At 37.6% G+C, this 17,657-nt stretch overlaps 1 protein-coding gene across 1 annotated transcript; it reads left to right on the plus strand.

The window, feature by feature from the left end:
* Positions 1-8,748: 8,748 nt before the first annotated feature.
* On the plus strand, positions 8,749-16,294 carry LOC137720526 (histone deacetylase 14, chloroplastic). Its single transcript, XM_068459607.1, has 9 exons — positions 8,749-8,880; positions 10,049-10,302; positions 10,902-10,976; positions 12,237-12,338; positions 13,914-13,985; positions 14,118-14,174; positions 14,337-14,588; positions 15,484-15,665; positions 15,802-16,294. Exons 1-9 carry the CDS (start codon positions 8,841-8,843, stop codon positions 16,100-16,102), a joined length of 1,335 nt encoding a protein of 444 aa, XP_068315708.1. The 5' UTR covers positions 8,749-8,840; the 3' UTR covers positions 16,103-16,294.
* The last annotated feature ends 1,363 nt before the right edge of the window (positions 16,295-17,657 follow it).

Genomic DNA, 17,657 nt, shown 5'->3' on the forward strand with positions numbered 1-17,657 from the left:
AATGTCACTTTATGGTGAAACAAGGTATAGTTTTAGGACATATTGTTTCAGAAAAAGGAATTGAAGTAGATAAATCGAAAATAGACCTTGTACGTCACTTACCCTCTCCTACTTCGGTTAGAGAGGTACGTTCGTTTCTTGGCCATGCAGGGTTCTATAGGCGTTTTATCAAGGACTTCTCCAAGATGTCCAACCCTCTTTGCCGATTGCTTCAAAAAGATGTGCCATTCAAGTTTGATGAAGAGTGTAATTCGGCATTTAACCAACTCAAGGAGAAGCTAGTCTCGGCCCCCATTATTGTACCTCCAGATTGGAGCCTTCCGTTCGAGCTCATGTGCGATGCATCCGACTATGCATTAGGAGCTGTTCTAGGACAAAGAAGAGACAAGCGGCCGCATGTCATATACTATGCCTCTCGGACTCTCAATGATGCCCAATTGAACTACTCCACGACGGAAAAAGAACTTCTAGCTGTGGTTTTTGCTTTAGATAAATTTCGTTCATATTTAATTGGTACTAAAGTAATCGTTTATTCTGATCATGCAGCTTTGAGGTACTTGCTCATGAAAAAGGAAGCAAAGCCGAGGCTTATCCGTTGGATTCTTCTTCTTCAAGAATTTGATATTGAAATCCGGGATAAGAAAGGAAGCGAGAATGTAGTGGCTGACCATTTAAGCCGAATGATCCACGAGGAGCATGAACATGCCGTACCTATCCCTGAAACTTTCCCCGATGAGCAGCTGCTATCCATTGAGGTAAGTGAACCATGGTATGCAGATTTAGTGAATTACTTGGTGGCTAAACAATTTCCAAATGAACTAAACAAGCACCAACGTGATAAGCTTAAAAATGATGCACGTTTCTATGTTTGGGATGACCCTTATTTGTGGAAGTATTGCTCAGATCAAATTGTACGTAGATGTGTGCATGATTCTGAATTTCACTCAATTCTAAGCTTTTGTCACACATATGCATGTGGTGGTCATTTTGGCACACAACGCACTGCCCTCAAGGTTCTAGAGTGTGGTTTTTATTGGCCGACTATATTTAGGGATGCTAGAACCTTTTGTATGTCTTGTGATCGTTGCCAACGAATGGGTAACATAGGTACCAAGGACCAAATGCCGCAAACCCCTGTCTTTAATGTTGAAATTTTTTATGTTTGGGGCATTGATTTCATGGGCCCTTTCCCTCCATCTTATGGTTTCACTTATATCTTGCTAGCCGTTGATTATGTTTCTAAATGGGTGGAAGCAAAAGCCACCCGTACTAACGATTCTAAGGTGGTTGCAGATTTCGTGAAAACTAACATTTTTGCTAGGTTTGGAATGCCGAGAGTAATCATAAGTGATGGAGGGTCTCACTTTTGCAATCGGACCATTGAGGCGTTGCTAAGAAAGTACCATGTCAACCATAAGGTCTCCACACCTTACCATCCTCAAACAAATGGCCAAGTCGAGGTGTCTAACCGAGAAATCAAACAAATTTTGGAGAAGACCGTTGGACCAACAAGGAGGGATTGGAGCTTACGTTTAGATGATGCACTGTGGGCATATCGTATGGCATACAAAACACCCATTGGGATGTCACCTTTTCGGCTCGTCTATGGTAAGCCATGTCATTTGCCCGTAGAGTTAGAGCACAAGGCACATTGGGCCGTGAAGACTTTCAACATGGACATAGATGCAGCGGGAGTTCATAGGAAGCTCCAATTGAATGAACTTGAGGAGATTCGGAATGAAGCCTATGAGAATGCCCGGATGTACAAAGCCAAGACCAAAGCATTCCATGATAAAATGATTCGAACCAAGACCTTCACAGTTGGGCAGAAAGTGTTACTTTTCAACTCTCGCCTACGTTTGTTTCCTGGTAAGTTGCGTTCTAAATGGATTGGCCCGTTTGTTGTTACTAACGTTTTACCTTATGGTGCAGTACAAATCAAAAGTTCTAGGACGCAGCAAGAATTCAAAGTGAATGGGCATCGATTGAAGCCCTATTACGAGACGTTTGAGGAGCATGTCGTGGAGGAGGTACCCCTCCATGCCGTGGAACCTAGTCAAGCTTAAACGGAGGTACCGTCCGGCTGCAAGACGTAAAAGAAAGCGCTACTTGGGAGGCAACCCATGCATTCAACAAAGGAAGACTTAGAAAGCACTCCAATTCCAGATTCCTAAAAACTCTTCTCTTTGTTGATATTTCGTTTCTGCCTTGTTAGGTTGTTTAGTTGTTATTGTTTGTTTGTTTATTAATTGTGTGAGTCTATGATTGTAACATTAAGAAAATGTTTTGTTTATTGATAGGCACTGCTAAACAAAGAAAGATGGAGCCTTCACAAAGGGCGTTTACTTGAAGCCCCACTACTGGGCAAAACTCTCGGAGCGGAAGGCATCGGAGCGGAAGGCATCGGAGCGGGAGGCATCAGAGCGGAAGGCATCGGAGCGGAAGGCATCGGAGCGGGAGGCATCGGAGCTAGAGCATTCCAGGCCCCAATACTTGGCCAAACGCTGGACGAGCCAGGAAAAATGTGCCTCTGGAAGTAAGCCGAAAGCCTTTGACGGTCACTTTGCATTCGACCATTGGATTCTTGCAGCTCATCAAGCTTCCTCTTCATGCCCGTTGAATAGTTGTTTGCAAGCACATGCAAACTTCTATTCTCATACTTCAGCTGCTTGATCTCTTGCTTGAGACTTTCCACCTCTGCCATCAATGATTCCACCTGACGGGAGCGGGCAAGCAGGCGTTGGCCCATATTGGACACAGAGCTCGCAGACTGAACACTAAGTGCGAGGGACTCTTGAACGGCCAACTCATCGGACCGTCCTGACAGCAGCCTACTATCTTTTGGAGTGAGGAGGTTCCTAGCTACTATTGTAGCTGTTGTGGCGTCCTGCATCACGGAGTCTTCACCTGTGAGAGGACCGTTAGAAGAAAAGAAAGAAGGGCGCCATACGTTACCTTGACGCGGCGCGCCCGTATCACTGCTAAGGCTCAATTCCAAGCTAAGGTTCGATGAGTTTGCCATTTTTCAAAAGTGTTCAAAGAAAAGGGATGGAGTAAATTTCAAAGGGCCGGAGTCAATTTTCAAGAATGGGAAATCTTCAGAGTGTGTTTGTTGTGGTGATCGATAGCTCAATAAAAAAGCCAAGGCGACGCATCCACCGATTCAAAAAGCCGGAATTTTCGGCGTAATTTAGGCGACGCTTTCTCGGCTTTTCAGAAGGCGCGTTCAACTTTGTCAAAAGATTTCTTCTTTTCAGACAACACGTGGAGGCCATCATCACAACTACACATCTTTAGCCGACAAGCGCAAAGTTCGGCGACGCTTTCTCTGCTTTTCAGAAGACGCGTGCAGCTTTGTCAAAAGGAGCCGCATCTGCACTACCACGTATCGCTCAGAAATCGAAGGGGCGCCTGCTCAGAAATCGAAGAGGCGTATTCAAAAATCGAAGAGGCGCCACTATTTCAAAAAGCCGGAGTTGCGGGATCAAAACGTTTGTCGACAAAGGTAAAAAGTACCACCACTTGCTATTATCTCTATATATGTCGACCTTCGTCTTTTATGGCAGGGCAAACCTGAAGAAAATGCCCAACTCTCCCTCACCTCTGAGGGTGCACTCCCAGCAAAGCCTTTCGAAATACTAAATTCTTTCTTCTTCCCCAAAGATGATACCAGATATCTGGAGTACAGATGACCCAGGAGGAAACAGCACAACAAATACATGTGCTGATTCATTCACCGCTTCTTCAAAAGCAAAGGTATCTCATATCATCAAGGTCAAAAGCAAAAGTATCTCATATCATGCTCTTTCCCTGTCTTTTTCTTTGTCCTTGTTCTTACTCGCATGGCAAAGTAAAAGAAGCAATCAGCCGGCGCTTGGAGTCAGTCTTCCGTTCTGGAGCCAACTGCCTGGAATCTATTCCTGATTGCTTACCTAGCGTTGCTCTCGAGTAGTCATCTTCAACGGTTGTTACACTTCCAGAGAAGGGACCACTCCTGCAAAGATTGAACAAAGAAACAGATAACAGGAGGAAGCTCAGACCTTCGGGGGAAACCAAAAGAACCATCCTGCTGCCCAGTTCAAGAAGTAGCACAAAGGAAAATCAACGATGGGCAGAAACCAGTTCAAGAGTAAGCCTGTGGAATCACAAAGATCAAAGCCTCAATGCAATCACCAAGGAGAAGAGGGAATTTACACTCCATAACCAGATTTGCGTCCCTAAACTCTTCTCTTTGTTAATTACATTATGCCATGTTTAATATGTTTAGTTGCTTTTTGTGTGTTTACTTATGTTTTGTGTGAATCTATGCTTAAAACATTGAGGACAATGTTTGATTTAAGTGTGGGGGGGGTAACTAAAGTGTTTTGATGCAAATTCGTAGGGTTTTATCCACCATAACTTCTAATGTTGTTCCTTGCTGTTTTAAGGTGTTTTTAAGTTGTTTTAGAGTGTTTTAGTGTGTTTTGTTTTATAATTCGAAAATCCCATAAAAATTTGAAAAATTGTTTTGAAAAACCCAAAAAGAGTTGTTTTAAAAGTCGTTTTTGTGTGTTTGTGTCTTAGGGTACCTTCCAACACAATGATAAGGATTTGGTTTATAATTGCATGACGGTTAGAAAGAGTTATAAACATAGAGAAAAGTTTGATTTACTCTTGGTATATGCTTGGTTATGGTTATAATGTATGACTTCACATGCAATCATAAAAGAAAAATTCGTTTTTGTAACATGCTTGAAGGAAGAAACTCAAACAAACGCTACATCCCTGTGAGACTCGAGCCATTACTTTCTTTGGAGAGTTATTTTCTGTGATTCTTTATTTTCTAAAGTTGTTGCATGATCTCATTATTCCTTGCTTGGTTGCTACTTAGAATGCAATTGTATCATGATAGAACTAAATGCTAGAACTCATGCCCATTTCATTCAAAGCATGTTATTGATTTGCATAACACATATTCAAGAAGAAGTTGTGTAGTGACCACCACCATAGCCAAATAGCCTTACTTCCCATACTTCGTATATGTTGTAAGTTTTAACCCCGTTGAGCCTTGTTTAGCCTTTATTCTTTGTTTACCCACATTTTCCTCACCTAGCCTAGTTTAGGACAATCCCCACCCTTGTTCTTAAAAGATAGTGAGCATGACTTAATTGAATTCCTTTTGAGTTACATTATGAAAGAAAATAAGTGTGGGGGAGAGAATGTTTAAGTGTTTATGTTTTGAGATTCAAAAGAAAAGAAAAAAAAAAAAAAAAAGAGAAAAGAAAGAAAGAAAGAAAAAAGAGCTTAAAAAAAAAAAAAAAATGAAAGAATAAGTGATTGAAGAAAGGTTCCAAAACACCAATTTTGGGCGTAAATTGTCTAAATTCTCCCTTTTTGTTCAAAAGTTGAGTTTTCATTCAAAAGTGAATTCTAAGTTGATTCAAATGCTTTGCTCACTATTTCTTTAAAAACCTTTGTTTTCCATATCCCTTCTTTGTTATCCACATACCCCAAGCCCCGTTACAACCCTTGACTTCTTTCTTGAGTGTTGTGTATTTCAATTTGTGGAGTTTGAACTTGGTATGAGCATATGGTATCACTGGTCCTCGCGTCTAAGTAGTAGCATTCCATTCATGAGATCATATCTAAACATGCTTATTAACTCCAGAAATTGCTTCCTTTGAAATACATACATGTGAGTGTTCGTTTTTATGATTACATCAATCTTCTCACATATACCTAGTGTAGGGTGTGTAGTCAGAAAATCTGTGTGAAAAACGAGAGTACATCTAGTAAGAAATTGAGGGAATTCTCTAAGGCATGTTACTACATTCAAAACATGGTTTTAAATGCTTAATTGTGAACTAGTATGTGGTGACTATGAGTAAGAATGTACTTAAGTGTAAAGATGGCTCAAATCTGTGAGAATAATGATTTTTAATTTGTCATGTGCATTGGAAGTCCCTGATACGATTGTTGGAAGGTGTAGGTTGTGTTTTGTTCTTTTTGTTTTGTTTTTCTGTTTTGCTCGAGGATTAGCAAAAGCTAAGTGTGGGGGTATTTGATAGGAGCATATTTATGCGACTTAAATGGCTTGTTCTCGTACATTTACGTTATGTTTCTTTAGTTATTTTAGTTCTTTATGCTTCTTTTGTGTGTTTTCAGGTTCTAAGGGCAAAGTATGCAAAAGGATGCCTTTTGGAGCCTTTTGGAGCAAATTAGAGATTGGAATGGATATCATATGCTTGGAGCCAAAAGGATGGACGAAATTGAAGACTTGAAGTAGGAAAGTTAAATCCTAAAAAGACCTCATGTTTGAGCATCATTGAAAACTCCTACGCATTTTAGAACACAAAAACAACATTCCTAGCAACCTTAGGACATTGTCGTGTGTTTCCTTGTGTCTCCCTTCCTTGCCATGCAAGGAAGGGGCTTTGTTCCCTATTTTAAATACTTAAACACTACCACTTATCATTCACCACATATCATTCACCACTTATCATATCATACATTCATTTATCACTTATCATAATCATTCACTTATCACTTAACATATCATACACTTATCACTTATCACTCATAATCACCTACAACATCCACCTACTTCACCTACAACATCCACCCACCTACTTCACCTACAACATCCACCTACTTCACCTACAAATGACATAGCCATATGTTCCCTCCACTACTCCTATAAATACCCTTGCATTCATTGATTCAATTCACATCTCATTTTCATACACAACACACCACAAACACCTCCATTCTTGCCGTGCATATCCCTTCATTTTCTGCATATTTTCTCTTCATTCCAACCACTCCTCATCCCCCAAAAACTCACCTTAGACCTTGTGCTACAACAACGAAGAAGAGAAGAGTGCCTAAACGTTCATACAATTCAAATTTGAGTTGTTGGAATGTTTAGGTGTTTCTTTGATTTCAATGTTTAAATTCAATTTTCTTTGTTTTGTAATGGAAGAGAAGAGTGCTTAAACGTTCATACAATTCAAGTTTGAGTTGTTGGAATGTTTAGGTGTTTCTTCGATTTCAAAGTTATGAGGAACTAAACCCCCCTTTAGCTAGGGGGTGATTCAAAATACATGTTTATGCTTGCAATATGAATTAATTACTTTTGGTTGGAATTTCATAAGTTGTGGATTCAATTTGTTTAACCGTTTGAATGAATATGACGCTAGAATATAAGTGAGTTTCACCTAATAGTTACGAACTTATCTTCACAAGTAGTGGAGGTTGCTTATAAACAATCGCGTTAAACGAATTCTTGGCATAAGTTTCATGCGTATTCCATAGTAACGAATGCCTCGTCAATGTTTATGATTTCCGTTGAACTTAATGATCTTTGTTGAATGTCTCTATCATGCGTATTCCATAGTTAGGGACTTTGATTAAGAATAATTTGGTTGTAATGCGTATTCCATTCAATCCAACGAATCTAGGGAAATCTGAAAGTTAATTTAAGCGGACCTAATTAACTTGGAGCATTGAGTTTCATAATTTATCGAAAGACCAACCGAAAATCAATCTTGTATGCAAGTGTAACATGTGTGGAGAAAAACCCCTTAGCTATTCCATCATCCATATTTTCATCACATTCATCTTTACTATCTGTTTTAAATTATAATCTGTTCGTTTAGTTTAATCTCGTCCAACCACAATCCCCCCCTATTTTGTTAAGTCTTAATCATTTGATTTGTCTTATTTTATGTTTTTAAGTATTTGGAGTCTTTTGAACTTGTTTTGAGTCTTTTAGTTTGTCTTAGTGTTTTAAAAGTTAGTTTTATTTATTTGAGTCAAGTGTTTAGCATCCCTAGTTAATCCCCGGTTAGAACGATCCCTACTTACATCATCACTACAATTGTCACAAATAGGGTTTAGTTTGTGTGCGTATAATTCTCGCATCAGGGAGTGGACTAAGCCTTACAATGAGCTAATAATAATGTGGTTCAAATTTGCCTTTGATGAGAATTGAACCTAAGAACTCTCACTTACACATGAAGAGGAATACTACTAGACCGTAATATTAAGTGGCTTTGTTTTGATTTAAGTGAATGTTTTCTAGCATCAATACATTGTCATACTTTTTTTTTAAATACTTAAAACTATCTTAAGGAGGGTCTCTTTTACAAATATCGCACAGGGTCCCTAAAATCTCATAAACGATCATAATTTGTGACAATACCTTCATCATTTTCAGGTGGGTCATCGCTCCGATGCCTGATTCAAGAAGTTCAAGTTCAAACGGTGTTGTGATTGAATCAATTCCATTGATTTTTTCCCAATCCTGTAAAGTTGTTTAATATATATATATATATATATATATATATATATATATGTTATTTTTAATGGTTGGGTTCGGAATCGTTATTGTTTGTTTTGTGTTCCTTGTTCATTTGAAAAATGTTGCTGATGTTTGTTTGGATTATTGGTTTGTGAATTTTTAAAGGAAACTTGGCTGGTGTTGCCCCAAAACACCAAATGCGATCGGATTTTAGGTTTTTTCCTTTTTCTTTTTCTTATTTATGATATTTTGGGTTTTTTATTTGTCAAAATAATTAATGATGTGGCAAGATATGATTGGTTGGTCTTTAGGTCTTTGAAGATCATTTACACAAGGATAAAGTTGTCAATCATATTATCATTTCAAAATGGATGGTAGAATAAGACATTAGAATTCTAATGGGTTTAGTAGGATTTTTTTTTTTTTTTTCCCTTTTTGGTGTCGGGCAATTTTGTGTAATTATATTTGTCGAAAACATTGTTTCACCGAGCTCTGGCTGTATATAAGAGATTTCTAAAGTATACGGTTTTTCCTGGCAACCATAGTTTTGCCAATCGCAATGGAACTCCTTTCATTCCCTATTTCGTCATCACTCACTGGTAGTACTCCTCTCTCTCTCTCTCTCTCTCTCTCTCTCTCTCTCTCTCATAGGCGCCCACACACAGAGAGACACAGAGTCGGGCAGCAGCATAATCTATAGCTTCTCTGCTCAGATAACTCTAAATTCTTTGAATTTGTAACCATTTTCCAGTCGGTTTCTGACAATCTGTGTTGAATTAATTGATGTCACCTGTGACGGTTAACGCTGCTTAATTTTTGGTTTGGTTGCATTGATGTGTATTTCTCTGTAATGAGTAGCAACGAAATTGGGTTGTTGTATCAATTTTTTCATTAGTTTAGTTTGTAATTCCCACACCAAATGAAAAGCTTGACTACATGTGTTTCTACCTTGAAGTTATATTTGTGGAATTATTAATTCTTAAGTCGAGTTCCAAATGGGGAACAGAACAATTTTTTTGTGTTGGAACATTGATTATATTATTAATTCTACGGATGCTAAGTTATAATCGAGAATAATTCATCGAAATTTAGTGTTTATTCACAGGGGCAAAGCCCAATATTTATACAAGATACATGAAACTAGAAGATGCATGATAGGAAATGACAGGAAATAATAACCAACGGAATTACCCATGCTACGAATAATAATCAACTATGTAAACAAGGCACGACAGAAGGTGACGAGTGACGATGGAGATATTTAGGGGATTTAACCTAAATGAAACCGTGGCATGCTTTTGTAATGTCAAATGAGGCAAATGGTATAATTTTTCTTATGGGAAGAAGGCTTCAGAAACTCTTTTGTACCATTTTACACTCTGTCGTAGTTAAGAGATACGTGCAGGACATGATAGTTAATCACCGGACTGCTAAATCTCATTAAGTTTTATAAATTTGAACTGATATTGTGTGTTAAATTGGAATGGAGTGAAATTTGTCCAGGTTTTGCTTTGAACTGGCAATTGAATTGTGTATCATGGTTCTGTTGGGCTTATGAAACAGTTTGTGCAAGACTTGAGCTTGAGCCTGGCCAGCTAGTTTATAACAAGCTAAATAAGAGCTTGTATCTGTTCGACCAATAGGCCCCTAAATTTCCTTGTATATTATATATTATTCTTCTAAATCATGGGAACGCCACTCTTGTGCTGTCTTACACAAAATGTTTATTTAGTCTGATAGTTGTGATTGCTATTGTGCCTGTCTTAGGGAATGCGTTGTTTTTTGTACGAAAGCATTTGTGCAAGTGGAAGAGCCATAGTAGATTTGACTTGGATGCAAAATTTGTGAGAGACAGAATTTTGAATAAGAGTTGGCGAGGAAGGAGATGTTTCTCTGAAAAAGCAGAAACTCCTATTTCTTGTTCGAATGGTACGGGGGAGGATCCCTTTATACCTGTTAATAAGAAATTAAGTGATGCACGTGTGATTTATGCTGTAGCTCCTGCCATGGGCCATAATAAGGTACCACTCAGCTGGTCAGTTTTGCTGTTTTAGTTCATTTCTTTAGAACTCTTCTTGTTTTCTACACTTGCTAGCATTGCATTATGTTCCTTCCAAGTTATATTTTGGGGGCACACAACGACGCTTGTAGATGGAGTTAAACTCAATCTAAAGCCTTTAGTTTAGTTGAACATGGCAGCATGTTTCATACATTTATAAGTCTATAAAGAGATACATGCATTAATACCTACCTACATATATAGAGAACTTCTAAAGAGGATGCCCTTTTTTTCCCTACAGATTCGCATTAGAATGATGTTAGATGGTGATAAACTGTATGGAGACCCTAGACTTCTACTAGTCTCGTGTTGCATTAGTATTTCCACATTTGGATACTTTTAACTGTTTAGCGGAAGTAGATTCTCTCATCAGAATTTTTTTGTTCCCATCCCAACCATTAGTCCGTTGGTTGATTAGCTCTCCAAGTTATAAAAACGTTTTCCTTGATATTTTTCTCTTTCATTGATGGTTGTAACGTTTCTATGCTCATATCTTTCTTTCATGTCACTGTTATATTCCTCGACAACTCCAATTGTTTTTTGAATTTATTATCGTAACAGGAGGCTCATCCAGAATCTCATTTTAGAGTTCCTGCAATAGTGAATGCTCTTGAAATGTTGGAGCTCTCGCCTAAGGTATGAGTCGCTATACACTATTTTTATATGTCATCAACTGACGGACCCTCAATTTTTGTGCCATTTTTCACTGTGACTTGAATAATTGACTGTTTATTTATCAACATTAGTTTGGCAAGCCGAATCAGGGAATATCTTACAGTTCTCTATAAGAAAGTTTGATAAACTATGGTACGAATGCTTGGTGGCCATCTCCTTATCATTCTAATTGAATTTCCCATAAGGTTCAGAAGTGCAGACATCAATGCACTTGAGCTGATTGAGCAGCCACTCGAGCAGTTGCTTGTTTATTTTTCAACGTCAATCAGTCTGCTCACAAGCTAGACCTTAAACCCTAAGCCTTGGTCGATAGTTTTCTTTACTAATCAAAGGAACCCTGCTCAGACTAGAATAAAAAATGTGTAAAAAGTACAATAGGGATTACCTCTAATGCCTAAGCTCAAAACAGGGACTGTATACCTTAAACTAATAAACCAGGGTTTGAGTTGAAAACTTGGAGAAATAGCCATGCCTTGATCTTGTGGCCCTAGATAACTAATCAAATATAGTCACAGACCAGCGTTTTCTTTTATGGCTGTTCAAGTAGCCGACAGTTCATGGGCCTTGCGTCTATATCATATTTTCTTGATGCTGAAAAGAAGACAAGCCCAGATGATTGGGAGTGGCATTACTTCTCTAAACTCATATAGGTGGCATGAACTACCCCTATAAACATGCCTATTAACAGCCATAACTCAGCCTCCTCGGTTAATTATGGGTACCAAGAACTTTTACCTTAGGATGGAGATAATAATGACCTTTTATACTTCTTCCAATCAATACATATGATGTGCTTTACTCTGGATTCGATTGATGTTTCAACTGATAAGTGCCACCATTGGTGATCATTGGAAATGGCTTTAGTCTTATCCCCTTTGATTTCCAACACCAAATCCCTTGCAAGTCCTTTGGTTAACATATCTACTACTTTTTGACATGACTCATGATATCATTTGGTAATAATACCCACCAATAATCATTTGCCTCACATAGCTATTTGCCAGTTCAATATTCCTTGACTTTTATTGTAGATTTGGAATTAAGTTCTTGATAGTGTTGCTTGACTATCACAATGGATAGATAAAAAGGAATTGGCTTAGGCCATATGCGTATCTCTATGAATGAGTTCCTTATGCCTATGATTCAAGTTCTATTTTCTTAATTAAAAATAAAGCATTTAAAATTCCAATCTTTTAAATCCTTTATTGTTTCATACCTCAGTTTCGTGGCTCAGATGTTATTGAACTTGAAACTTTCAAGTCAGCATCATTGGATGACATAGCAAGTGTTCATACAAGAGCTTATGTATCAGGCCTGGAGAAGGTATCTTTAAATTACCCATTGCAGTTTTATTTTTCTATTACACTATGTTTTTGCCCCCTGCTTTTCACCACCCTACCTTACTTGTCCCTCTCTTGGATTGTATGATGTGCCTGAAATCTGACCGAATTATGGATAGAATTTTTTTTTTTTTACTGTTGCTAGTGTTTCTTTGAGGAGGGGAACGGGGTTAATGAAAAGATTAATTTCATGTTTCATCTAGAAATTTTAAGAATTTAATTCACCAACATGCTCCTTGTCATTTTGCAATTGACGGAGATGTTTCTTGTTCTATTATGTAATTGCTCGTTTTGTCCTTGAAGTTGAAGTGCGCTGTACTTGACATTCTTTTTGTTAAATACCATGCTTGCGTGTTGAGTGAATGCAATCAGATGATCAAGGAGCAGTAAAAACTTATATTCTTCTAAGTTAGTGGATAGAACTTAGTATTGCTAAAATCATGCAAATTAATCCCTTGCATGCTGCCTTACATTGCAGAAGAGACTCCTTATTCAGTTGTACTAGAAAATTTTGTGGAGGCTGGATTGCATCCCTTATTTTAGGTCTTTGCTTATCTCAACCTTTCCTTGCATATGGTGTTTTCTCTTTCTTTTCTATAAGTGAATATACCACATTGACGGTACTGGAAATCTATTGGCACTGGAACTTACTTTTTTCTTTGTTTGCTGATGTCCCCACCTGTAGAGGTTGGAGAAAAGCCCTTGTATAGGGTTCCAAACCTGCGCTTCATCAAATATCCCATAAATACAGGTAGGGGCAAGACTAACAAGCCAGAAACTTGACTTGGTTAATAAATAAAAAAAACAGGGCTACGCTCGCTTGCTAATAATATAGGGCTTTCTCCATCGTAATATTATGGAGGGTTACAAAGAACTTTTGTCTACTAGGTGCAATGTATTAAAAAAATTAGCATTGCGGGGTATCAAGAAAACAGCATCTGCCAAGTGGGAGTGGGCTATAGACTAGCCTAGGTTTTTGGAGGCGCGCCTAGGTGCTTGAGGCGTCGTCGAGGCACCACCTGGGCGTTTGATATTTTATTCGTTGTTTTGGGCAGGGTTTTTATAAAAGTCATGCTAATTTTATGTTTCTTACTTAGTTTTTATTAGTTTATTGTTACTTTATGATGTGAAATAGAAAAATAATAATAATAATAATAATAATAGTAATAGTAATGGTAATAGTAATAATAATAATAATAATAATAATAATAGTAATAGTAATGGTCAAATATTTGATTGCTTGGCATGCTTGCTTGATTGTTTTACAAAGTATTATATTATATTATATTATATTATATTATATTATATTATATATATATATGTGTGTGTGTGTGTGTATATATATATATATTAGGCACTGTGAGACTATCGCTTCATGCCTCGTGGCTATGCATAAACGCCTTGGCTTTGCCTTCGCCTTTTTAACATTGACTAGGGGCTTTAGTTGTTGAGGATTTTCTTAGAATGGACAACTCTGATGGTACCCCTTTTTTATTTGTTATCTTATTGTTCTCTTTCTCTAACCCGAACTTGACCTCTTCCTTCTGCCAACTTATAGGCTATGGATGAAGCCTCACAACAGGGAATTATTTTTATTGAAGGTTCTGGACCAACATACGCAACTGTTGATGTAAGTGTTGCGTTGGACATTTCATTTCTCTCCAAGCTCGTGGAAATTTAACAAACTGTATTTATCGGTTGAATACCAAGCAAGCCATCTGTTTACCATTTTGCTTATCCAACTGTCCTGTTAATAATGTAGACGTTCCAGGAGTCCCTTGTTGCAGCTGGAGCAGGAATTTCCTTAATTGATTCAGTGGTGATTCCTCAATCATTGTCTTGGTAATATATGTTAAGTATGTGTGCTGAAGTGTATAGGCGATACATTTGCATTCACATTCAATTGATTATCCCCTTCTTTGAGAGAAAATAAAAGTTTTTATTAGTACCGTCTTACACTACATCCTATTTCATATCTCAGGTCGCACAATCAAAGATCAGCAAGAGTCCACCTATAGGTTTTGCTTTGATAAGACCTCCCGGACACCATGCTATTCCAAAGGGTCCAATGGGGTTTTGTGTTTTTGGAAATATTGCAATTGCAGCTCGTTATGCTCAGCGAGTGCATGGCTTAAAGCGTGTGTTTATCATCGATTTTGATGTCCATCATGGGAATGGGACAAATGATGCTTTCTATGAGGATCCAGATATTTTTTTCCTGTCAACTCACCAAGTAAGGATTCGGTTTGTACTACTTTGATGCATTTTTGTCTTCATATCTAGTCATGTATTCTTGTTATGTTCATCTCTTTTTTGGGTCATACTTGTTATGCTCATCTAAGTACCATATTTTTGGTCTCCAATTAGTAAATTTTATCCTCTATAGCGAGACTGTCACTGCATGCTGATGTGAGCTTATAGCATAAATCTGAAAATTAAATGTCAATTTGTTTGGTGCGAATCTCATACACATGTTTTGCGAATTAAAGAGTAGTTACCCTGAGACCGCATGATGCGGCTTGACATTGTGTTCTTGTATTGAATCAGAATCTTTATTCGCCAAAAAAGAAAATAAAGTACTCAGGCGTACCACGTAGAACGACAACATAAGCATAAAAAGAATGACCAGTGGCAATAATGACAGAACCAGAACCAAAGACCATATTGCAGCAGCAACTTAATTACAGATTAAATGCTATGGAAGTTAGAATCAGGGAGAAGAAACAAAAACTTTCTTACAAGAAGCCACCGTGTACACTTCTTAGTAGGAAAAAAAAAAAAAAAAAAAAAAATCTGAAATTGGTAATATTGGAAGACCAAGTCATTGCTGTTAGGTTGCGGCCAGAAATTGTTTACGTCAACACTCACACTTGGTCCTTCTTCACAAGTAGCCTCTAACATGTGAAGTTCAATGGTCTCCTGCTCCGATACCATGTAGAGTTTGCTGGTTTACCATTACTCTGAAAAGTTTAAGCTGTTAGAAACTTAGGATGTGAGCCAACCGTTTTTGGTCTTCTAATATTAGATCTTTTTCCTTGAATTTATTTATTGCCACTTGGAATTAATGTGAATTTTAGATGTTCATTGGAGAAATACAGATTTATTCCTTTGTTTATTTGTTGATTCAGAATGGAAGTTACCCTGGAACTGGTAAGTTTGACGAGGTAGGTCATGGCGATGGGGAAGGAACAACACTAAATCTTCCTCTACCTGGAGGCTCAGGTGATGCTGCCATGAGAGCTATCTTTGATGAAATAATTGTACCATGTACCCAGAGGTTTAAGCCAGATATCATTCTTGTCTCTGCCGGGTGAGTTTACGTTCCATGAAAATCAAGTTATGCCCAAAGCCTCAATTGATTTCACAATTGAATTCATTTTTATTACTCTAAAAAACTCTAGAATGGACATCTCATTATATGCATATCGTGTCTGGAATTGTTTTAGGTACGATGCTCATGTATTGGATCCACTAGCTAGTCTGCAGTTCACGACGGGAACATACTACATGTTGGCGTCCAATATTCAACAACTTGCAAAAGATCTATGTGGGGGTCGATGCGTGTTTTTCTTGGAAGGAGGGTACAACCTCGAGTCGCTTTCATATTCAGTGGCTGATTCATTCCGAGCCTTTCTTGGAGAACCGAGTTTGGCGTCCGAGTTTGACAACCCCGCCTTCTTGCATGAAGAGCCATCAACCAGGGTTAGGCAGGCAATTCAGAGGGTGAAACAAATACATTCCTTGTGAAGATGATCTCATATTTTTACCTGGTTTCATGTGAAATTGTAGGTCAATTATGTGTAGGCCACACTATATCCCACTTAATCCAATACCTTTTGTTTGTAATGGAACATTAGACTACATTGTTGTTGTACCGATCGCCTATTGAATCATATAGAGGTGTTACATACAATATCATATTAATCGAAATTATTCTAACAACGCAAACTTCTCGTCATTCGGGAAAAATAACTGTTCATGAAGCGTGATGTGAATTATCATGGAACTATTGTGGCAAGTACACAAGTTCATATCACTCAATGGTTAAAGATGAAACATACAGTACACGTTTTACATGTCTCCCAATTAGAAAAAAATTCTCCACTCAAGGTATTAAACATGCGCCAATGTTTTATTACATAATTATTTAGTTGCTAATTCTAATTTTTTTTTATGCCATTTAATATTACGGTCTAATGATATTCTTCTTCATTTGTAAATGAGGCCTTAGGTACAATTTTCACGAAATGCGAATTTGAGCTACATTATTTCTGGTCTATTATGAGGCTTAGCCCACTTCCCCATCCTCTTAGTGTAAATAATATCGTTTATTAAAAATAAAATAAAATTTTTTTTTTTTTTTTTATATACAACAATATATTTACACTAAATACGGGAAGTACATTGATTTTAAACTGGCTATTAACGAGATTCGAATTTAAGATTTCTCACTTAAAAATAAAGAAAAATACTAATAAACTGTAATATTAATTGGCTTTAAGTAACACGTATAGGTGAGTAGTGGGGAAAGAGACATCATACCTGATGAAAGAGAGACACATCGGATATGAGTTGTAAGATGGGTGTTGATCCCTTTTTGGATTCAAGCAGAGCATCATAGGTGGGTAGTGGGGACAAAGTAATCAAATAAGTTTTGGTCCTGCAACGGCTGTTCGACTGATTTGGCACTCTTATCTTCAACCATCGAGATTGAACAAACCATTTCATTCCACTCCACTCCACGACACAATACGAGAACTTAACACGGGTATCAAAATGATTTATATAAAATGAGTTTATCATCACTGCATCATTTCAGTTCAATAATGTCATATATTACATTTAAGTTTTTCTTTAAATGACATGATATTATTCAATTGAGACGATATCCTACGGTAAATTTGTTCTGTTCCATATAAGTTTTACTTAGCCATAATGATATTATACATTAATCGTACAATGGGACATTGAGAAAAACTATACATGTTCTTATATCCTTTAAGGTAAATTACATAAAATGACCATAATTATTGGTCGTATCACAATCTCATACCTCTGTTAATTAATCTATCAAATTGACCGTTAAGTGATGACGTAGCAAATGCAGGACCATATTTTGCTGACTCAACTTTACCAATGGTCGAACAACTAATAAAAACATTTAGTATAAAATATTATTTTAAAAATAAATAAAAACCCAGCCTCACCCCACCATCTCCTTCCTTCCCCACTTCTCTCTTGCCACGCCTGAATCCAGAACCACCATCCCACCCCTCTTTATCTCCCATTTCCTCCCGTATTC

This window comes from Pyrus communis, chromosome 16, assembly GCF_963583255.1.
Source record: "Pyrus communis chromosome 16, drPyrComm1.1, whole genome shotgun sequence".
NCBI lineage: Eukaryota > Viridiplantae > Streptophyta > Magnoliopsida > Rosales > Rosaceae > Pyrus > Pyrus communis.

Excerpts from the sequence above, each read along its gene's own strand:
- LOC137720526 (XM_068459607.1), top strand. The coding sequence starts at position 8,841 with ATGGAACTCCTTTCATTCCCTATTTCGTCATCACTCACTG. Across the intron at positions 10,303-10,901 it reads CTGCCATGGGCCATAATAAG|GAGGCTCATCCAGAATCTCA; the intron begins GTACCACTCAGC and ends TTATCGTAACAG. Across the intron at positions 14,589-15,483 it reads TTTTCCTGTCAACTCACCAA|AATGGAAGTTACCCTGGAAC; the intron begins GTAAGGATTCGG and ends TTGTTGATTCAG.